The sequence below is a fragment of the Myxine glutinosa genome, chromosome 7 (genome assembly GCF_964187855.1).
Source record: "Myxine glutinosa chromosome 7, kmMyxGlut1.1, whole genome shotgun sequence".
NCBI lineage: Eukaryota > Metazoa > Chordata > Myxini > Myxiniformes > Myxinidae > Myxine > Myxine glutinosa.
The window spans coordinates 129906046-129930018 of NC_136267.1; the positions used below are offsets into that span (position 1 = coordinate 129906046).

Consider the following 23973-nt stretch of genomic DNA (forward strand, 5'->3'; position numbering starts at 1 on the left):
ACTATGGGATCTAAAAACCAATTCCCATTGACCAAACTGTGGTGCTTCTCAATTTTGGGTCTCACTCCCCCGATTCATCTCCCGGTGCCCTTGCACAATTTTGGGGCTGGGTCGTGTAGCTCTCCCAGCAGGTCTACCCACCTGCACACCTCCACCACTGTAGTTGCCACCCGAGCTTACCTAGCTCCTCACCCTAACCTATCTAATTGGGGAAGGCCCCTCCTGGCTCTGTCACCCCTCGGTGCCCTCTGGCACTGGGCTACCCGGGTCCGTCCTCCGGATCCTCGGGCCCCATCCACAACAACTCTACCGGCTCCCAGAGCCCACCTGGCCGACATCCTCACAGTGGTGGAGTGCCCAAACCAACTACACACACTAACAGGCTACACGCCCAGCCATTTCCACAACACTAATGCACCCATCCAAACATCATTCTTCCACCCGTACCACAGATGCCAATATCCAACCACAATTTACCTATACCCTCTACCTAACACTTACACTACCCGCCCCGGGTATCCCTGATGGGGGTCCACTCTTCCCCCATTCACACCTTCGCACCATCCACTCCACTCCATTGTTTCCACCATACTCACTCCACGACCATCCATTCCAATACTCCAGATATTCCACACTACCATTTATTCCACACAACCATTCTCCATACACCTGTTGGTGCACACCTGTGCACTCACACCTGGTGCCACCTGCACCCTCCTTCCTTCCTGGACCATTTGGTCGGCACAATACACATCACCATCACTCTCATCCATACACTGCTCCACACACCTGTCCAGTTGCACACCTGTGCAATCACACCTGTTCCTTACACACTTTTCACAATACACTTCTATACACCTCTAACACTCACACGGCATCATCTCATCTAACTACTCCCCTCTGGAACTTGCGCTTCCCAGTCGCCCCTTTAAACTATTGCGCTCCCACATCATTATCATCCACTCTAAACTACCTGCGTCCCCACTACAGGTGTCAGTCACTAACTAACCTTAACGTTACCTAAGGTCATTTCTCTAGATCCCTACACACGATATATCCTAACCCTCCCGGGCTAGTTTTCACTGCCATCAACCCCATAAACTGGTGCTCCTTTGCCCCCCTCTGTGAGGGATGGTGGATTGGCCATCCCATCACATGGGGCATCTCTCACTATAAATTTTGCTCGTCCAATTTCCACAAATCAAAAATTTGCCAATCACTCTACCAATCCTCTGCCAATCATCACTCTGCCAATCCTTTGCCAATCATCAAATTTTGTTTTTCTAATTTCGGGTCCAGACCACTATCCTCATCATTACAGTCTACTTACTAGTGCCTCTCGGTGCGCCAATTCACTTCCAGAGCTCGGCTTCGTAAAGCCGAGCAATGAATGCGGGTTGTTTGGTGCCGGCGGCTGGATGCGTCCGGCACTCGGTGCAGGGAAGGACGCTTACCCGGGCCGAGATCCCATGCACCACCTCGGCACGGAGCCATCCAATTGCCCGATCTCGACCTGCCGGAATGCCTCAACAAAAAGGGGTCGCCCTATTGGGCTGCCCGTTCCGCCTAGCGGAGCACGGACGCGGCCATTCCAAGCGCGGCCCAGCGTGGATCACGTACGGCGGTCCTTTCGAACCCGCCGTGGTTCGGATCCCCGCTGGTCCTCGCGGCACGCGAAGCTGCCCGACGCGCACCGAGGGCCCGATTTGGCTAAATGTCGTTCTAACCGCTAACCCGGTTACCGTCGATGCCTCACCTGCATGCTTACACCCCGCAGCCCGTTCCTTGCTCATACATCCAGCTGTTCCCATGCTCCTCGTCATTGCACCTTCTCTTCCACACCCAGGTACACTCATTCCGCTTACAGACTTGGTCACACACCTGACCACCGAACACCTTGGCACACATTCGTCGTTCGCACACCTCACCAACACACCTCTTCACGCCCCCTCCTCGGTCACCTCCTCTGTGACAACCACAGGTGTGCTCTCACTCGCACACCCAACGACGTGCCTCACTACCAACTCAAGTGTGCATTCCCACACACGCTCTACCATTCCAGGTGTGCATCCTTCCATTCCAGGTGTACATCCTCTCTCACCTGTCACAACCAACTCATGTTCCGTGTCACTCTTACTACTTTCACCACCACTCTTGACAGCGCACTCTTTCCCCATGCACCCGTCCGTTACACACCTTTCTCGCGCATCCTCTTGCGCACACTCTCCTGTTACTTCCTCCGTAACACTCACCACAGGTGTACACTTTCTTGTTACATCCTCTGTAACACTCCTCACTACGCGCTTCCATGTGCTCCCTCGCACACGCGCTACGACCGATTCACTCTCGACAGCACACTCACTCCTTGGCGCGCACTTTTTCCTCACACACCCCAGAGTCGGACATTCTCGCACACCTCCTCCTTCGCACACCGTACCTGTCGCACACTTCACCAACGGCCTCTCACGAACACCCGGATCCAAATCAACCCCCAAGCCGACTGAAGCTTTCCTCACATCATATACATTTCCACGTATATCGCCACTCACCTTGGCACCTCGTCTCCGCACCTCCTTCGCCACCTGCAAACTCTTTATTTGGTTAGTGAGCACACCATTATGAGTTGAGCACCGACCTTGTACATATTCCATCACCTCCTCCTGTATTTCTCTCTTAGTTTCTGTCCGTCCCTTCTTAATTTCACTCACCTCTTCTTCCACTTCCTCTAATTTTTGCTTCACCTCTTTTATTTCCTGGTGCGTCTCCTCAAGTTCGTCCTCTAAGGCTATTTTGACCGTTTCTATGTGCGTCCTCACCTGCCGGTCCTTCGTCTCCATTACCTCTGTCACCTCGTCCAACCTCATTGTCAGTCCCTCACGTACCATCTGACATTGCCTCTGTGTCGCTATCAAGTCATTTTTAATTTCTTTTTGTGTCGCCTTTAACCCTCCTAGTACCGCAGTGTTCCTTTGAACCTGCTCCACTAACTCCGTCTGTCCCACCATCAGCTGTTCCACCTCCTCCGTCAGGTCCTCTATGCCCCCTTGTAACTTTGCCGTCCCATTTCTCACCTCTTTTTCCATACGCTTTTCACCTCGCTTTACCTCCTCGCGTACCCCCGAGACCTCCTCACTTACACCTCGTCGTATCTCCTCTTTCATCTCCTCCATCTCTTTTGTAGATGCCACCCTCATCTGTCCCAATTCATCCCTCTGAGCATCCAATTTACTTTCTAACCCGATTTTCACCTCCTCTATCTGCTCTCCCATTTGTTTAATTTCTCGGGCGGATTGCTCCCCTATCTCCTGCAATTTGTCTTCCATCCTATTTTCTAACCCCATTAACCCATTTTTCACCCCCTCTATCTGATTCTCCTGGGCAGCCATTCTATTTTCCACCCCCGTTAGCCCATGTTTCACCCCTTTTATCCCATTGTCTAACCCCTCAAATTTCTTGTCTAATCCCTCAAATTTCTTGTCTAATCCCTCACCGGTACCCCTCGCTTCATCCCTCATTACCCCCAATTGCTCACTCTGAGCCCTCGCTTCGTCCCTCATTACCCCCAATTGCTCACTCTGAGCCCTCGCTTCGTCCCTCATTACCCCCAACATTCTGTTTTCCATTTGTTCCATACTGTCGTTTTTTTTCTGCATTTCCACCATGAATTGGGCCATGAAGGCTTGCATTTGGACCGCGCTCATTGGTTCCGCAGCCGTGGCCCCCTCAACCATGTGCGCGAGAGCGCCATTTTGTGCGCCTGATACCCCCTCAACCACACCTTCTTCACTCTCCTCCACCCTTTCCTCCACATACATTTCCCCGAGGTCCTGGGTCGATTCTACCCCATCTATCCAATTCCACTGCTTCGCCGATGACATCCAGCTTTTCATCTCCACCAAGTCCATCTCCACCGACACCCACTCTATCCTGACAAACTGCATCACTGAAATAAAATCCTGGCTTCAAATCAACTTCCTCAAGCTTAACTGTGATAAATCTGAAATAATCATCATTGGCCCAAAAACGCTCACAAAATCCACCCATAACTTTGCCCTCAACATCGACGGTATCCCAGTATCCACCTCCCCTCACATCCGGAATCTTGGCGTCATCTTTGACCAAACCCTTTCCTTCGACAAATACACTAAACAGATCACAAAGTCAGCCTTCTTTCACCTGAAAAACATTGCCCGTCTCCGCTCATCCCTATCCTCCACGGCTGCAGAAACCCTCATCCACACCTTCATCACCTCCCGTCTGGACTACTGCAATAGCCTCCTCTATGGTTCACCCTCAAAAATCACCAATAAACTCCAATACATTCAGAACTCCGCTGCCCGTCTACTCACCCATTCCCGGACCCGTGACCACATCACCCCCGTCCTTTACAAGCTTCACTGGCTCCCCATCCCCCAGAGAATCCAGTACAAAATCCTCCTCTTGACATACAAAGCCCTCCATAACCTGGCCCCATCCTACCTGGCTGACCTCCTCTCCAGACACACTCCCACCCGCAACCTCCGCTCTGCTGGTACCAACCTCCTGACCCCCTCCATCCGGACCAAATTCAGATCCTGGGGGGACAGGGCCTTCTCCATCGCTGCTCCCACCCTCTGGAACTCACTACCTCACACCATCAGAGACTCCTCCTCACTCACCACATTCAAAACATCACTAAAGACCCACCTGTTCAACACTGCATTCAACATTCAACCCACAGCATTTAACCCCTGACTATCTCTTCTCTTCTCCCTCCTTTTGCTTTAAATATTTCCCTATTGATTCTTGTCGTTTTGCAATTGTTGTTTTCATGTATTGTTATGCATTATGTTTGCCACTCTGTCAAAGCGCCTTTGGGCTTCTGGAAAAGCGCTATACAAAATAACTGAATTATTATATTATTATTTATTATCTATCTGTATCTCTCCCACCGGCATCCCGTCGCCTTGACCAGCCATGGCGCGATTTCAAAATTCGGGTTTTGCTTTACAAACAAAACAATTTCCAGCAGCTTGTAATTTTGAGCGCGTTAAGCGCGCTTCGGGTCCGTATCCCACTCCTGACAGCAATTGTTACGGTACGCAGATATGGATGTTATGTTTGCCGAGCGGAGGCTCCGCGACCGAACAGTTGTTCCCCGACTAAACCCGATTCACCCAAACGTTGGCCGTATCGCGCCACCGCTATTCAATCGGGAAAAGACTAAGACGACGAATGCAAAGAGGAAGAAGAAGAAGACGTACAGAAGAGTAACGGGGTTTATTATTATTTACACACATAAGCAAAAAGAGCAGTCACGGGTATTTACAGCGGACATGAAAACGCAGGTGACACAGTGACAATTACTAGCTTATACAGACTTAGTTACTACCCAGGACAGCACGAACAAAACAAACTCACGTACGCAAATGGGGAACTTGCAGGCAGGAATGGCTGGAAAAGATGAGCAGGTGGGATCACAGGGCACCGCGAGCAGGTCCACTCCGGGCGGGAAGCGGGGAGCCGGCAGCTCCTTGTAATCCGCTTTACAGCGCACGCCGGCAGCTCCTGGTATTCGGCTTTACAGCACACGCCGGCAGGGTGACTCGCTGCCCCGTCAGGGCTTCACGCGGCTGGTTGAAACGGGGCTGGACTCATCTGCCGTATCTCTTTGCAACTCGTTCGTAAAAGTTCCTCTGCTTTCTCTTGGACCCTTTCTTTTTCGTGTACCTCTCCACGCAGCTCAGCTCGTATTCCCTTCCTCTCACTTCTCTCCAGCGTGGGACTGACACGTCCTCCTCGGTTTTGGTACCGCCCTCCCCCCCCGTGCTCTGTTTCGTGACCTTGTATGGTAATCCCACGGGCTTGTCTCCTTATTTGGGCATGGCGCCGACGGCACGCCCCTCGTGGCGAGCCACGGGCTTGGTTCCTTATTTGGGCATGGGGCTGAACAGCCCCGCCCTTCGTGGCGCGCCCTGGGCTTGCCTCTCCCTGGCGACCCCGCCCCTCCTGTTCAAACAGAGCACGGAGCACATATTCACTATCGCAGCGAAATGAGAGGGCGTGCACCCCACGCTTGTGAACTGCTTTACCCACAGATGGAGAGTTTGGCTGGGAAATGGAATTATTGAAGGGGAGCTATTCTTAATTGATTCGGTGCAATGGAGTGTCCTTCTAATGGAAGACAAGGCCTTACTCTAAAACACATAATAAGATATAAGCTACTGAACAAGGGGTTTATCGGGTCCTGCAATGTGGTGTTTCATGGAATAACTACCGAGACGCCATTTTTACCTTTACACAACTCTGGAGGCAGGAGGGGCCATATCCAACCAAGGTTACACAACAATTTACCACTACAATACACACAATCAAAAAAATGCAATCCTCATATCCGCAACAATATATATATATAAATATATACGCATGCAGATACTTACGCTAACATTCGGGGTCTGCCCAGCAGGCACGTAAGACATCGGCCATGATAAAGCTCGCAGTGTTAAGTGTGGAAAAGTTCTGAGGAGATTGCGGCTGGCTCAATAGCGCAGTGGGCTGTTGACGCGTAATCAACGGAGGTACGTGGTTCGAGCCCCGCATTGAGTCAGAAGTTTTTCACACCTAGCCCCTCGCAGGAATTTGATTCCTGTTTCTAAAAAAAAAATTATATATATATATATATATATATATTGTTGCGGTTTTTAGAACCTTCACATGTAAATTTAGTTGTAAATTTCCTTATAAATAACCCCTGTGTACATTTCCCCTTAATTGGCTGTTAATTGAAATAATCGCACCTTAGTTAGTCCACATTGCAACACGTAGCAAATCATAGGCCCTTTCGTAGTTATTTCATTATTCTGTGTTTCAGGTAAGGCCATGTGTTTCCAATAGTTGAATCTGCGTTGCATCAATCAAATAAGAGTAGGCCCATTTTCCCTTCCAAAGGGTGCGAGTGCTTTTCTAACCTGTGCGCCGCCATTACGCACGTGGTAGCCTTGGAGAAGAAGGGGGAGGAGCTACCAGAAGCACAGGCGTGGCCCCACCTCGTCACCAAAGGTGGGGTCAGCCAGCCCTTACGACCAACCAGGAATCAGTGGGCATGGCTTGAGAGGGCGTGGAGAGAAACATCGAGCAGGTTCGCGAGGGTTCCAAGGGCGGGGTTATAAAACCCGTTGCGCAAAGCCCCCACCACAGATGAGTGAGGGAGCACGAGTTCAGTTCTGTGGAGGGAGGCGCATTTTCATTTGTGGCATTTTGTGGCATTTTTCCGATTCCGTAACCATCAAGGGGGTGCGGCGAGTAAGGAGAGACCTGCTGATTCAAACAGCCCCTGTCGCGTGCAGCTTTGACGCGCTGCCACGAGCAACCCCGCCGTGTGAACCAGAGTGCGGGGAGTCGGCGGCCGCTCACCTCCAGCCCTGCCGTTCTGCACGGACCTGAACCTCCTCCTTCCAGCCCTGTGGTCCCACCTGCTCATCCCTCCATTCAATTCCTGCCTGCAATCCCCTATTCGTGTGAGTCTGTTTGTGTTGTCCTGTGGGAATAAGTAAGCTTGTATAAGAATTGCCCTGTGTATCTGCTTCTTCCTCTTCACTGTAAATTACCTTCGTTCCTGCTCTTCCTTTGGGTTTTCGTGTGCATAATTAATAAATCCCTGTTCTTACCCATTTGGTTTCCTTCTCGTCTGATCGCTTTAGTGATTTCTTGATTGAGTACCTGTTGCACGACTTTGGCAGAACCGCTTTACGATCGGGTTAGTCTTTGCTAACGGCTCGAACCGCGGCCTGCTAACCCGCTCGGCAAATACCATCTTGTCCGTGGTTTCGAGCGGTACTTGTCTCCCTGTTTTGTGGAGGGATTGGTGAAGGTATTCGGGAGAACACCTTGACCAATAACCCTGATCAATCCCACCTCGCAAAGGAGCGTTACAAGTACCAGGACCAGAGACGGCTGGCTCAACAGGCCAAGGGGATTAAACCCCCCTTGCCAAGGGGAGTGCCGTCTCTGAGATCCATAACAATATATATATTGTTACGTTTGTAGGGGCTGGACAATGATTACCTAAGAACCAGGTAGAATGTATAGATTAGTGTGCTCCGACTGTCGTGAAGAAGAAGGACCACCTCGATATACTATAAATAGGGATCCGGTAGACCGTGTGTTCAGATTAAGTGTATCTTCATCCCCATTATGAGGAGTGGGTATGTTAATTAGCTTACGGATTATGGGTAATTTATCCCTTGTATGTCATTACCTCTGGAATTTATTTCCTATGTCCCTTTTGGTACCACACCATAGACACTAGCCAGAATTGCCCATTAAACACCCTAATTAAAAACCTACCGGAATCCAGGACATTGAGCGCCGTCGCTGATGACATTGACTTTGGAAGCGCAAAGGATGGGCGGGCCGAGGGCCACGCCCAGAAGGGCAGTGATTGGTCGGGGTTTTGATTGGCACAAGGCCGGGGTAAGATGGGACTTGCTGGTAGGAGCAGGGAAGGACTGGTTGGGAGTGACTCGCTGATTGGCGAAGCACCCCAGATGACGTCAGAGTCTGGGTGATAAAAGAACACGCTCGCAGACATTTCCCTCTCTTCTTCATGGCTTCTCGCTCTAGCGGACATTTTGCTCTCTTCTCCTTGGCTCCTCACTCTGACCGATTATCTCTTGCGCCTGCTCGTTTTGAACTTTGTTGGTTGAACAATCGCATTTTTATCTCTCTCCGCATCAACGCCCTTCTGGTTCTTCTCTAATTTTGGATGTCATCGCAGGCAGTCATGCGCCGATATCTTGCTGGTGGTCATGAGGAGGAAGAGCCACGGACTGGGCACCGCGGGTTTCCAAGCAGGAACGACGAGTGGACAGGCGCGGCCTGTTCCATTCGCGCGCGAGGCCCGGAGTGAGCGTGACACACAGCGAGGCCTGGTTTTTACCACCCACTCGCTGGGCGGAAGAGCGAGCGCATTTTCCCACGAAGCCCTGAGACGATTTTGACGACCCCTGACGAGACACCCCGGCCAAGTTGAGTTAAATGCACACAGACGCATATTTATTTCCAGTTATTTTATCCTTCGTCTGTTTTCAAGTCTACTTGTGGGGATGTCCCGTTTAGGAATTTAGTTTATCACGCATTTTCAATGTACTGGCATTTATTTAAATAAATCTGTTATTTTTGTACATTTTAAATCCGTTTGCGTTTGAGTTATTTTTTTCAGGTGTGGAGACGTTGAGTGGAAGCCATTCAGGTAAAGCTCCGGTTTCTCCCCCTCCCTCTTTCTTCCCCACACTTTTTCTCCACCATTTGAACTGAACGCCTTGGAGTAACAGCTCGTTTGGTCATCCGTGCTACCCCAAGGTGTTCACCAAGGGTAGTCACGCGACAATATATATATATATATATATATATATATATATATATATATATATATATATATATATATATATATATATATATATATATATATATATTATAAACAGGAATCAAATTCCTGCTTCCCTTGAAAAAAAAAGCCTGCTTGGAGTTTTCAAAAAAGCACCTAAAGGACTCTCAAACTGTGAGAAACAAGATTCTGTGGGCTTTCATGTGTCTTTCACTGAGGAGAGGCTTCCGTCTGGACACTCTGCCATAAAGCCCAGATCGGTGGAGTGTTGCAGTGATGGTTGTCCTTCTGTAGGTTTCTCCCATCTCCACACGGGATCTCTAGAGCTCAGCGAGAGTGACCATCGGGTTCTTGGTCACCTCTATTACCAAGGCCCTTCTCCCCCGATTGCTCCGTTTGGCCGGGCAGCCAGCTCTATGAAGAGTCCGGGTTGTTCCAAACTTCTTCCATTTAAGAATTATGGAGGCCACTGTGCTCTTGGGAAGCTTCAATGCAGCAGAAATATTTTTGTAGGCTTCCCCAGATCTGTGCCTCGACACAATCCTGTCTCTTAGCTCTGCAGGCAGTTCCTTCGACCTCATGGCTTGGTTTTTGCTCTGATATGCATTGTCAGATGTGAGACCTTATATAGACAGGTGTGTGCCTTTCCAAATCATGTCCAATCAATTGAATTTACCACAGGTGGACTCCAATCAAGGTGTAGAAACATCTCAAAGATGATGAAGAGAAATGGGAGGCACCTGAGCTAAATTTCAAGTGTAATAGCAAAGGGTCTGAATACTTATGTAAATGTGATATTTCAGTTTTTTCTTTTGAGTAAATTTGCAAAACTTTTATAAAATCCTGTTTTCTCTTTGTTATTATGGGGTATTGAGTGTAGATTGATGAGGGAAAAAAAGAATTTAAACGATTTCAGCATGAGGCTGCAACATAACAAAATGTGAAAAAAGTGAAGGGGTCTGAATACTTTCTGAATGCATTGTATATATTTAAGAAACAGGAAGTAAATTCCAGCGTGGGGCTCGTGTGAAAAAATTCTGACTCAACCTGGGACTCAAACCCAGGAACCTCATCACTTACGCGGCGACAGCCCACTGAGCTATTGAGTCTCTGGGATATCTTCAGAGATTTCTCACACCAACACTGTGAGCTATATAATGGCCGATGTCTTATGTGCCTGCTCGGCAGTCCCTGGATGTAAGTGTATGTATATATAAATATAAAGCTCAATTCATGTTTCTTTATATATGCTTTAAAAAATAAAGAATTACTGAAACAAATCCAACCAAATTTTACATGTTGCCTCAGGGTACCCAAAGTATCGTTTTTGGCTGGGTAGCATAAATGGATGGGATTCAAGGTCGGGGGAAGACCCCAATTCTCTCTATGTAAATGTGTATTGAATAGTGCCATCTGGTGGTATCCAGTATTAAAAAAACAATCTTATATGAATAAAGTTTAAACAACTTGATAGTATGTGTCATGGTGATGTTGAAATCCAAGTGAGAATAATTAGAAATTTTCAAAATGTTTCATTTCACTCATTTTAAGTGGAGGTTAAAACCAAAGCATCCAGCACTGAGCTTCACAGCTGAGCTGATGGTAGATGGTTGATGAAGGTGATGTTGGCTGATTTCCAAGCAAATGGAATATGAGCTCAGGCAAATTAATAGAGTGAATAGAGCAGAATGTTTGTGAAGTACAACATGCTGTCTTCCGATGAAATCCATCAGCAAAGCGACGGGTACTTTTGCGAGCATATTATAATATGAGGAGGTGAAGTGAGAAATTAAATAATGATAAGATGCATAGTAATCCTCAGTTTTTGAAATTTCGAGTTTATGTTCCCTTTAAAAATGATGTCTGATCTCTCTTTCTCTCTGAATGAAAACAGTAAATCAAACAAATATATGTGAGTCGTGTGCTGATGGATATTGAGATATTCTGAATTGATAGGTGGAGGTCTTGTTTTGTGTGAACATGTCTTCTGTATTGATTAAACCATCAACCAACTGGTCTCGCATTCCAGCCAAAATGTTTTTTTTTTTTTTTTTTTATTTCAGAAAATGAAATCCATCATGAACCCAGTAACATGAGTCTTGGATTATGAAAGTGTGATTCACCTGCCATCAAAGGTAACAAAGTGTGGGTCTGTAACGGCGTAGCAGTTTGCTGAGGGAACATCCTTCACACTAATCTGGAAATAGATAAAATAAATAAAAGGGAACAATATGCATCATTAAAATAATATTTACATAAACAATACAGCAATAGTGATAATAATATTGAAAAAAATTTTTTGTCCTCGCTGGAGGACACACATCACAATTATGAGGAACTGTGAAAAATCCCCCGATCCACTCCTCCCAACCAGGAAGACACATGGTCCTACACGAGTAAAACTTGGCACAGATGACAGTCCTTTTGGATATCGTTTACAGGTCCTGCTGTGTCACAGATTTTTACCAACGATGAATGAATTTTCTGATTATTTTGCAATATAAATCGTGTTTTTGGCTATTCTATACAAGATCCAGACTAATGGAAGAGCAAGGTGAAATTGACTATGGCGCAGTGGAGCAACTCTTCGACACAATACACAAGGGACAGGAAAAGAGGGCAGAGATAGAGAGAGGGAGAGAGACAGAGAGAGAGAGAGAGAGAGAAGGGAAGGAGGAAACACAGCAAATTACAAATGATCCGGTTGAGTTGGGAAGGGAAGGGTTAATGCAATAAAGATTGGAAAATGGATGAAAAACCTGGAGGGAAGATGGGCGATGGCATGACATTGAAGGAAGGGATGATAAGGATTGGGGAGATTGTGGAGGGGGTATTGTGACGTGAGATGGTGGTGTACCACTGGCTTGAAGGCAAGGAGAGAAGAGTGGAGGGAAGAGTGGGATATAACGTAGCCTCTGGAAGGTGGTTCCACATATGGGAGCAGCGAAGAACAAAAGAGTCTAAATCTTTACATAAGAAGACAACTTTTTGCCTCCCGCTTATATTCCTAATTTTGCATCCTGATATAGAATGCTCCTAGAAAACCCTGCATATATATGACCTCCAGGAAAAGAAATCTACCATATAAAACACAGTGTCACTTTCTGTGTTTGTACAGATGTATCTCCCCCTTCATAAGGGTAGGTTTAAAGGCCAATCTTTTAACACGAATGTGTGTTCACTATGGTCTATTTTTGAGGATGAAACAAACTTTAAAAACATTTTCCATAAAAGAGTAATTATGTCTCTTCTTCTATTGGAATTGTAGACGGTGGCTTGCAAACCACGCCTCAAGGGTGGTGTACAGAAGGGTTTTTTTTATAACAATAAATACATGGCTCTGGGAGGTGAAATCCGCTGCACGTGATCTGCAACATGCACAGAGTAAAACAAGTGTTAATTTACGTCCGTAGGATGTCTAATAAATAAAGAAGATATAAGCACTAGGCCGAGGCGTCAGAATTTGGTACGCTCACGAGGCTGCACTGTCGAATAGAGTGTTCCAACCTGTCATTTTTGACGGACTTTTTACCAGTGAGGACATGCACACAGTAGATGAGAAGTTTATCTGGCATTGACCACATGATGCTTAAAAATGAAAAAGGTCATAAACAATTATTCCAACATATAATCAAGATGATTTATCGATGAAAGTAAACACCCTGTTTTAATTGTAGATTTCACACTCATTAATGACTATTATTAAAACAAACACCAGTGGCATGAGAATAAAGAGTGTTCACATATAAAACAATTTTATAAATATTTTCCAGTATGGTAACGTCAGGTGTGGGCAGACCAGGAATCTTCGGAAATTCTATGTTGAAGATGAATGAATGCAAGGTACTCACGTGAATCGGCTCTGGCTCATAGCCTTTCCACAATGGATCAACAGAGCTTTCAGGGATAAGATGGAGATATATTATGGTCTTTCTGTGTGAAGCAAGGCCGGACATTGCAGTGATATGTACAGTTGCTCGATGGGAACATGTGATTCCCTCACAAGATTTAGAGAGCAGTTCCACGTAACAGGAAGAGAAGGTGACGTATGGTAGTTTCATACTGGATGAGTCTGTCGGTGAGGGTGGGTAGATTGAACTGCATTTTGCATGTAAATACTGGTAAAAAAAAACTCATGTGCGAGGCGGCGGCCATATTTGTATTTTTCCGCAACACCGAATAGTTACAATTAAGCGGGTGGAGATTTCTCTTTTAAACCTCTTTAGTTGTCCTATAATTGCTGCCTGTGGAACTCACTTGTGGTAGTTTACATGTCTGCGAAGTTTTTTAAATTTCCAAGTCTTTAATTGTCACTTATTCAGTGACATAAATAAAATAATAAAATAAAATATGTACATGTATATGGACAATCACCTAAAATACAGTGCATTCAGAAAGTATTCAGACCTGGTGTGTACTCTGGTTAGAATAGGTACACCGTATCCCTGCGTGTCGTAAGAGGCGACTAAGAGGGTTGGCGTCAGGAAGGGCATCCGGCCATAAAAACATTGCCTCAAAAAGAGAACCATGACGATTACAACGACATATGGGCAGGGTACAGCCCGAAGTGGAGATCGGTTTCTGAGGTTTGGGACATGGAATGTAGGGACAATGACAGGGAGATCAGGAGAAGTGGTGGAAGTATTGGTCAGAAGAAGAGTGGACATATGTGGTGTGCAAGAGACGAGATGGAAGGGAAGTGGTGTGAGAATTGTGAAGGGTAGGCAGGGACAGAAATAAAAGGTTGTGTGGCAACGGTGCCCAGAGGGCATGAATGGTGTTGGTGTCCTGTTTTCTGAGGAGTTTGTAGACAGTGTGGTGAGTGTGACTAAAGTGAGTGATAGGTTTATGATTGTGAAAATGATGATTGGAAAGCTCTTGGTGAACGTCATTTCGGGATATGCTCCGCAGGTTGGTCAGAGTGATGAAGAGGACAAGTTCTGGTGTGCGATAGAGAAGCTGATGGAAAACGTGAAAGATGAGGAAGTTGTTGTGGTAGGAGGAGACCTAAATGGACATGTGGGAAGGAGTATGGACGGTTTTGAGGGAGTTCATGGGGGTTATGGATATGGTGTGAGAAATGGAGAAGGTGAAAGGATTTTGGAGTTTGCTGATGGAGCTGATTTGTTGATTTGTAACACTCAGTTCCGGAAAGAGGATAATAAGCTTGTTACATACACGTCAGGTGGGTCGACAACAACCGTTGACTACCTGATGGTGCGTAGGCGAGATAGGGGGCACCTCCGGGACACAAAGGTGATACCGGGGGAGGAGGCTGTTTCACAACACCACTTGGTTGTCTGCGACATAAGGGTGAAAGGTGCGAGGAGAGCTCGGCGGGTAAAGTACCCACCGAGAATGAAGGTGTGGAGGTTGAAAGAGGTAACAGAAAGGGAGGCATTAAAAGAGAGGCTGAGTAGGGTAGAGGATGATGTGGTTGAGCTTGAACGAGGTTGGATGTCAATGAAAGATAGTCTTTTGGGAGCCGTTGGTGAGGTACGTGGATGGACAAAAGGACCACCGAGGCACTCGGAAACATGGTGGTGGATGATGAAGTTGGAAAGAGGATGGACGAGAAGAGGAAGAAGTTCAAGGAGTGGCAGAAGGCAAAGGGTACGGGAGCAGAAAAAGCAGAGCATGAAAGTTATAAGGCAGCAAAGAAGGCTGCAAAGAAAGAGGTAGCAAAGGCGCAGGAGGCATGTAGGAAAATGTTCGGAGAACACTTGGATTCGGAAGAGGGCCAGAGAGCGGTATTCAGGATTGCAAAGCAGAGAGCGAAAAAGAGGTGTGATGTGATGGGGGTGAGTTGCTTGAAGGATGAAGTGGGACAAATCGTTGTGGACCCAGATGGAATTAAAGGAAGATGGAAAAGATATATGGAAATGCTGTTGAATACAGAGAATGAATGGGATGGCAACATAGAGAGTAACCCAGTTTTAGGACCGGCAGAGAAGATAACTGAGAAGGAAGTTGAGGAAGCGATAAAAGCAATGAAGAGTAGAAAAGCGGGAGGGCCGACGGGAGTTGTGGGAGATATGTTGAAGGCAGCAGGAAGTTGGGGTGTGAAGAGAATGACAGAGATCTGTAATCTGGCGGTGAAAGAAGGCCGCATTCCAGTGGATTGGGAACTGAGTACCCTTGTCCCTCTATACAAGGGGAAAGGTGACCCTCTGGAGTGTGGCTCGTACCGAGCGATACAGTTATTGGAGCATGGAATGAGGGTATTGGAAAGGGTGTTGGAGAGGAGGATAAGGAAGAAGGTGAAGTTCGACGAAATGCAGTTTGGATTTATGCCAAGAAGAGGCATCACAGACGTGCTCTTTATTGTGAGGCAGTTGCAGGAGAAGTACATGGAGAAGAGGAAGAAGTTGTTTCTTGGGTTTGTTGATCTGGAGAAAGCATTCGATAGGGTTCCACGCGAAGTATTGACATGGGCATTGAGGAAGTTAGGAGTGGAGGAATGGTTGATCAGAGTAGTGATGGCAATGCACAAAAGAGGGCGCACAGCTGTAAGGACGAAGGACGGGAACAGTGGTGAGTTTGAGGTGAAGGTGGGAGTGCATCAGGGGTCGGTACTAAGTCCACAACTATTTGTAGCTGTGATGTAGGTGCTGGCTCAGAACGTAAAGGAGGGTTTACCGTGGGAGTTGTTGTATGCAGATGATCTGGTGTTGATTGCGGAAAGTATGGATGGACTGAAGGAAAAGATGAACAAGTGGAAGGAATGTATGGAGACGAAAGGTCTGAAGGTGAATATAGGAAAGGCGAAGGTGATGGCAAGTGGTAAAGCATGTGGTGAGGTGGAAAGAACTGGGAAGTGGCCATGTGCTGTGTTGCAGGAAGGGTGTCGGAGTGAACTCCATTCAATGTACAATGTGCGCTGAGTGGGTTCATCAAAAATGTAGTGGTCTGAGAGGGTCTTTAACGAGTGTGGCAGCTACATTCAAATGTAAGGTGTGCACAGAGGGAGCTGCAGATGGAGGAAATGTTGAGATGGATCTTGGAGACGGCGTGAAGCTGGAAGGTGTGAAAAGATTTTGCTACCTCGGAGACATGCTGAATGGAGAATGTGGATCAGACTCGGCAACGGTTGCTAGAGTGAGATGTGCATGGAAGAAGTTTCGGGAACTGAGTGGTGTGCTGATGAGGAGGGGAGTGTCGTTGAAGCTGAAGGGAAAGGTGTATGCTGCATGTGTGAGAAGTGTTATAATTTATGGGAGCGAGACATGGGTCATGAATGTAGAGCAGCAAGGAAGGCTGGAAAGGGTGGAAATGCGAATGGTTCGGTGGATGTGCGGAGTATCGTTGAGAGAGAGGAAGACAAATGATGAATTGCGAAATATGATGGGAATAGAGCCTGTGATTGATGCTGTGAAGAGGAACAGGTTGAGATGGTTTGGTCATGTGTTGAGGAAGGATGAAATTGACTGGTTGAGAAGAGTGATGGAAATGAATGTAGAAGGAAGCAGAGGACGGGGAAGACCGAGAAAGACTTGGCTAAAGATGGTGGAAGAAGAAATGCGGGCAAGGGGGTGAACAAGGAGAGATGCAGAAAATAGGGCAAAATCGAGAACATTGTCATGGGGACCGCAAGGCTAACCCCCGCTCTAGCAGGGAAAATGGCCTTAAAATGCATGTTGTTGTTGTTGTATTCAGAAAGTATTCCGACCCCTTCACTTTTTTCACATTTTGTTATGTTGCAGCCTTATGCTGAAATCGTTTAAATTCATTTTTCCCCCCATCAATCTACACTCAATACCCCATAATGACAAAGAGAAAACAGGATTTTAGAAAGTTTTGCAATTTTATTAAAAATAAAAAACTGAAATATCACATTTACATAAGTATTCAGACCCTTTGATATGACACTTGAAATTTAGCTCAGGTGCCTCCCATTTCTCTTGATCATCTTTGAGATGTTTCAACACCTTGATTGGAGTCCACCTGTGGTAAATTTAATTGATTGGACATGATTTGAAAAGGCACACACTAGTCAGGTTCACTATGTCAATAAATTATATTTCGTTCAAAATCATGGTAGATTAGCAAACCTATACATTTTTGGAAAGGTTATAGCATAAGGAAACTAAAAATCAATGTTTACATTTGGAGAGATACCTGTATGGCGGTCATTTTGGATTTTCAAAATGGCCACTGTAAAATACATATTTTGTTCTATTTCTGCCTCTAATTACCCTAAAAACTTTAAAAAATATACTAAACCTATATTTTCAGGGACAAGGAATCCAATGAAAGTATCAAATTAGTGCTATGGGGAATGGTAAGACACGAATCAAAGGTTTTGAATTGCAAAATACTGTCTTTATATTCGCGATAAGTTGCATAATCAAATACATGTTATCATTTTGTACAGGCAGTTAATAACATCAAAATGTGTCACAATAATTCATATCACCAAACATACACAGGCAGTCAGCAAAATCATATATACACATGCAGTCAGTATAACTTCACATCTACACAGGCAGTCAATGACAAAATATACACAGGCAGTCAATGGCATCAAACATACACGATTACAGAATATGCCATTTAGAGTTCGTCATCACTGTCCTGTGTGTCGTATCCGACAATATAGTCCGCATCGTTTTCACAGTCCGTTCCACACAAGCAAAGGTCGGTCAAATTGATTGGCAAATCGAATTGGTCGAATGGTCGATCGAATCGAATTCGATGAATCGAATCGAATCGAATCGATCGAATTGGTCGAATGGTCGATCGAAGCGATTGGTCGAATGGTCGAATGGAATTGGTCGATTGGTCGAATTGGTCGAATTGGTCGAATCGAATTGGTCGGAATTGGCAAATGTAAACATTGATTTTCAGATTTTCCATGTAATAACGTTTCCAAAAATGTATAGGTTTGCTAATCTACCATGATTTTGAACGAAAAAACATAGTGAACCTGACTACACCTGTATATCTTAGGTCTCACAGCTGACAATGCATATCAGAGCAAAAAACCAAGCCATGAGGTCGAAGGAACTGCCTGCAGAGCTCAGAGACAGGATTGTGTCGAGGCACAGATCTGGGGAAGCCTACGAAAAAATTCTGCTGCATTGAAGGTTCCCAAGAGCACAGTGGCCTCCATAATTCTTAAATGGAAGAAGTTTTGAACAACCAGGACTCTTCCTAGAGCTGGCCGCCCGGCCAAACTGAGCAATCGGGGGAGAAGGGCCTTGGTAATAGATGTGACCAAGAACCCGATGGTCACTCTGGCTGAGCTCCAGAGATCCTGTGTGGAGATGGGAGAAACTTCCAGAAGGACAACCATCACTGCAACACTTCACTGATCTGGGCTTTATGGCAGAGTGGCCAGACGGAAGCCTCTCCTCAGTGAAAGACACATGAAAGGCCGCTTGGAGTTTGCAAAAAAGCACCGAAAGGACTCTCAGACTGTGAGAAACAAGATTCTGTGGGCTGTGGGCCAGAGGGATCATCGGGTTCTTGGTCACCTCTCTTGCCAAGGCCCTTCTCTCCCGATTGCTCAGTTTGGCCGGGTGGCCAGCTCTAGGAAGAGTCCTGGTTGTTCTAAACTTCTTCCATTTAAGAATTATGGAGGCCACTGTGCTCTTGGGAACCTTCAATGCAGCAGAAATATTTTTGTAGGCTTCCCCATATCTGTGCCTCGACACAATTCTGTCTCTGAGCTCTGCAGGCAGTTCCTTCGGCCTCATGGCTTGGTTTTTGCTCTGATATGCATTGTCAGCTGTGAGACCTTATCTCCACAGGTGTGTGCCTTTCCAAATCATGTCAAATCAATTGAATTTACCACAGGTGTACTCCAATCAAGGTGTAGAAACATCTCAAAGATGATCAAGAGAAATGGGAGGCACCTGAGCTAAATTTCAAGTGTCATAGCAAAGGGTATGAATACTTATGTCAATGTGATATTTCAGTTTTTTCTTTTTAATAAATTTGCAAAACTTTCTAAAATCCTGTTTTCTCTTTGTCATTATGGGGTATTGAGTGTGGATTGACTCGGGAAAAAATGAATTTAAACGATTTCAGCATAAGGCTGCAACATAACAAAATGTGAAAAAAGTGAAGGGGTCTGAATACTTTCTGAATTCACTGTATGTAAGAGTAAAAAAAATTGTTGACTTTCACAATTGTATTGGTATCCATCCAAGCAATGGTGAAATACTCTGGTGTAGTGGAAATACAAACCGGAATGATTTGAAACCAGCTTGAAGTTGAGTTTGCAAGGTTTTCCATGGATAGGACAGGGGAGAGGGACGGTACTTTCCAGAGTTATCGGATGTTCGGAGCCATCAGCAATCAGCTGCAGAGAAGCTGGATTAACCTGCAGGATGAAGAAACCAGGAGTCCATGATTATCTGAGGTTTGTGTTGTTTAGTCATTGACATTTGAAATCAACTGAATTACCATTCCAGCAGGCTGACAGGATAGCCGAGAGGTACGCGCACTCAACTCTGAGTTGTCTAGCCTGGGTTCACATCTCGACCCAGCTATAAACTGTCATCCTATTTTTTCACAGGCAGTGCGATGCATCAAATGTGTGTGCCATCCCTATAATATGGACGTTAAACTGGACATCCGATCTGCTGGAATTAGTTGGTGGACTTAAAAATCCCACAACGTCCTTCGCAAAGAGTAGGCAACCCATCACCGGCACCCTGAACAAATTGCAAATTCTTGTTCTAACCTACAGGGGGCGCTGCATCAGTGCCACAGCCACGCCCTTGCAAAAAACAATGATAACCTGCAACTACGTGCTGCATACGAACCACGGTGACCTTTCCAGACAAATTAACGTGTTCGACATGCAAAGTCCCTGCACCATATACATCTCCTACTCCACTTTTATTTGGAAAGGAACTCATCATGTTTCAAACAAAGGATAGAGAAGGCAAAAAGTATAATTTTTCTACCTTCCTATTATTAATTTGTACTTGGGTTAGAATTGCTCATAAAAAGCTAAAGTTCGATGATAATGGGCAATAAAAAAGGCTAGTACATTTATTCCAGCTAAAAACTCTTGGCTTGTAGTTGGAGGGCTGCGAGCATTGGGATGATCGAGTGCAGAGCACGTCACAGCACATTGCACCTGCAAACAAACATTCATCATGTAATTACCTATAACTTTGTGAAGAACAAAAGACACCTATGGTGATGTGGATGTGCAGTGAGAGTAGTTTCTTAGTCTAAGATAAAGATTTATATTGGTCTTGTGTGTAAAATTCGATACAAGTGAAAATATTTGAGACGATAAGAGAAGAATACAAGGAATTGATATGTACGAATGTATACAAGATCAAGACTCGGAAGGAAATAAAAAGTACAGTTCATTATAACAAGTCAACTCTCTGATTTGTTTGGTGTGGTTGAGGAGAAAACAGGTTTTTAGCACTCGTTGGACTTAGTTGGGTTTCATCTGTCCATCCGTGCATCAGTGTGTCCGTCTGCAACCATATATCGGACATCTATGGACCGATTTTGTTCAAACTTGCCACGAAGACAATACATGAGATCATATACATATCCGGAAGATCTTGTTTTGTAATCCGACCAAAGATGGCCGACAGGCGGTCTTTAAATCCGTACAGAGTGGCCACAAAGCCCCTATGCATAAGTGTGTCCTCTGTTACTTATTTGTTTTGCAGCTACAGCTTCAGCATGACGGACACCAGTGAGGACACGATAGAAGAGAGACTGATTACTTGTGTTTGGGTTCATGACCGCACGCAAGAAGGAGCAAGTTTTGAAGACATAAGGACAAGATTTTCGCAGAGGTTCGATAAGTCAGCTCCTACGCACGACACAATGTGGGCATGGAAGAAGGCTTTTTTCAACAGGGAGTGTCCTTGATTTGACTTGATTTAGAGCAAGATTCTTCTGCAGCGATTTCCCACCATTAAATCAAGACAAAGTGTATTTTTTTTGGATGAGTGTGCTCTTTACCTCAGCAATCGATCCAGGAATGTTTATTTTTGGTGAAAATAAAATCCTCATTTTTATGAGGAAATTCAACAGCATCCTCCTCATGTCATGATGTGGGCAGCAATTTCAGAAGATCACTTGATAGGGCCATATTTTTTTGATACAAGTGTCAATCACACTGCTTATTTGAACATGCTCCTGATGTGGTTTGTTCCACAACTGCGTGAGAGAGGTCTCCAGGCAACAGCTATCCTGCAACAAGATGGTGCACAAGCACATTATGCTCTCACAGTTAGAGAATATCTCGACGACAAATTCAGTGGATGATGGATTGGACGTGGATCTGAGATAGTGTGGCCTCCTCGAAGTCCGGACTTAATAACATGTGACAACTCGTTTTGGGGCATTGTGAAAGAGGAAACTTCTCATCTCTGCCTAACAGTTGAAGACCTCAAAACAGCTGGCAGGGGCTGCTTTTATGACCTCCAACCCTCAACATGGAAGATGTCCAGAAGAACGTGGAGAAAAATTCATATTTGTGTGGACAATGGCGGGGAGCATGCAGATAAATTCTAACTGCGTGCATAGGGACTTTGTATCCACTCTGTACAGCAAAATTGCTAAAACCACAGGGGCTCTGAGAAGGCACCATTTTGACCAAAAAAAACCAAATAATTTTCACTTTCAGTTACTCACCATGACAATATCTTTCGGAACAACTAAAAGGATGATGAAACCCGAGGAACATTTTGAAGTATTCAAAGTATCAAGTATTTTGCTGATGTTAGGTTTTGAAACTTTACCTGCTGTTGGCTCCCAACATGATGTACGATTAAAATCAATTTGTGGCTCTGCGATTGACACTATTATTGAAATTGTTATACTTTCCTCCTCATCTATTCACAAATTGCATTCTATAACTGCAAATAATGTCAAATACAGTATTATTGATGTGATAAAACACAACGACATTGGAAGAGATGTGTGAGAGTTGAGTCAATTAATGTGAAAAAAACATACGGAAACACAAGTATCTGAACACTCTTGCAAAAGGTGTGTGAGATTTTGTGTGACAACTCCATAATCGATACCCTGTCACCAAGGCGGATATTGATCCCATCCAGATCGAGCAGAAAGTAATTGCGTAGCTTTGTTTCCCGATGGATTTCCTCCATGTTCCCTCTTTGTGTCCGCAGCCACCACACCACCATGAAAGCCAATGTGGAGTGGCTTGGTGGAGCCTGAAAACTGCATCGTAACTGGATTGTGTTGTTGGAACCAAGCTGTGCTGAGATTATTGGTGGTGATGGTAAAGACTGGGGTATAGCTATTGGGAAGCATATACAAACAATGGATTAAAAGGCATTCACATGAGCATACATAACAACCACATTTGTTGTATAAGAATAAAACAAATTGATTGGAGAGGTAACTTTTTATTAACATATTAGCCATTAACTTGATTTGAACGAAGTGTCAAATCATGCAAATGTAACATCACTGCTTCATATATATATATATATATATATATCTATATATATATTGTAAATGATAGCACACTGAGCAGTAAAATAATTTTTAAAAAAAAATTCTTTATTAATAGCCTGACGTTTCAAGAACAAACTAGTTCTCTTCCTCAGAGGCGTTGAGTGTGATGTTAACTGTTAAGTTCTGTTGGGGACGGTTCACGTCATGGATTGGTCCAAGTCCTTGCCAATCACAGGGCTTCCCTGTATTCAAATGACTCGGCCGTTTTTGACGTTGTAATTGATTGCGTAGTGCTATGTATGTGGGGTGTAAGTCAATGTGTTGGTTGATGGAGTTTTTAATCAGAGTACCAGGCCTCGACAATCTCGCGGTTCACTCTCAAAGATTCTGTGCCAAGGATCGTGGTCTGATTCCATGAGAATGTGTGTGTGTGTGTGTGAGTGTGTGTGTGTGTGTGTGTGTGTGTGTGTGTGTGTGTGTGTGTGTGTGTGTGTCGCAACCAATGACAACCTGTCTTGTCGTCTTACAGCACATGTCTTAAATAAGAGACTATGTGGAAGACAGCCACCAATGCTTCTATTTCGTGTGGTCGTGAAAGGCCAGAGACGTGGTATCGGTGGACAGGTAAAGGAGTCTTTAATTTTGTTAAAAATATGTTTCAATGTTGCTCATATATAGAGACATTCAACCACATAATCCAGGTTCTCTTTAAAGCTGCTCTAAATATGGATGGCATGAAAGTTGGGCAAAAAATGTATTGCCTCTGAGCTGTCATGTAACATGTTTGATTGATAGACCAATCTAAGCTGACTCTATCAAGTGCATTCACTCCTTAATGATAATGATTCCATAATGTTTTGTAACAGTAGGTAGACGAGCTTTGATAGCAATTAAATTGGATTTGAGTAAAGATATACAATGTTTATTATATTCTAGTGCTGTATTTTATAAATATTGATATTACCTGTGCAGGTCAGTGAATTGACTATTTAACAGGCAGTATAAGATAATCAACAACACAAGTTATAATATACTTCATTAAATTAAACTAGCAGAAGTCATATATAATACCTGTGCTATTGTGTACCATTATACATACCTTGACAACCTCTATCAGTAGTGATTTCTCCCAACTGACAGGTTTTCATTGGCTTATTGACAACTGCAAAATATAATGAGATGAATATGTGAAAAAC

General features: G+C 45.0%; 1 protein-coding gene across 1 annotated transcript in view; it reads right to left on the bottom strand.

The window, feature by feature from the left end:
- Positions 1-23973, bottom strand: part of VWDE (von Willebrand factor D and EGF domains) — a 184755-nt gene that overhangs the window by 112341 nt on the left and 48441 nt on the right. Inside the window, exons 4-9 of the mRNA XM_068121625.2 lie at positions 23877-23939; positions 22381-22616; positions 20367-20456; positions 19556-19691; positions 13216-13436; positions 11488-11561 (exon numbers count right to left, since the gene is read on the bottom strand). Coding sequence (XP_067977726.2) covers positions 11488-11561; positions 13216-13436; positions 19556-19691; positions 20367-20456; positions 22381-22616; positions 23877-23939 — 820 coding nt within the window. The remainder of the gene's footprint in view (positions 1-11487; positions 11562-13215; positions 13437-19555; positions 19692-20366; positions 20457-22380; positions 22617-23876; positions 23940-23973) is intronic.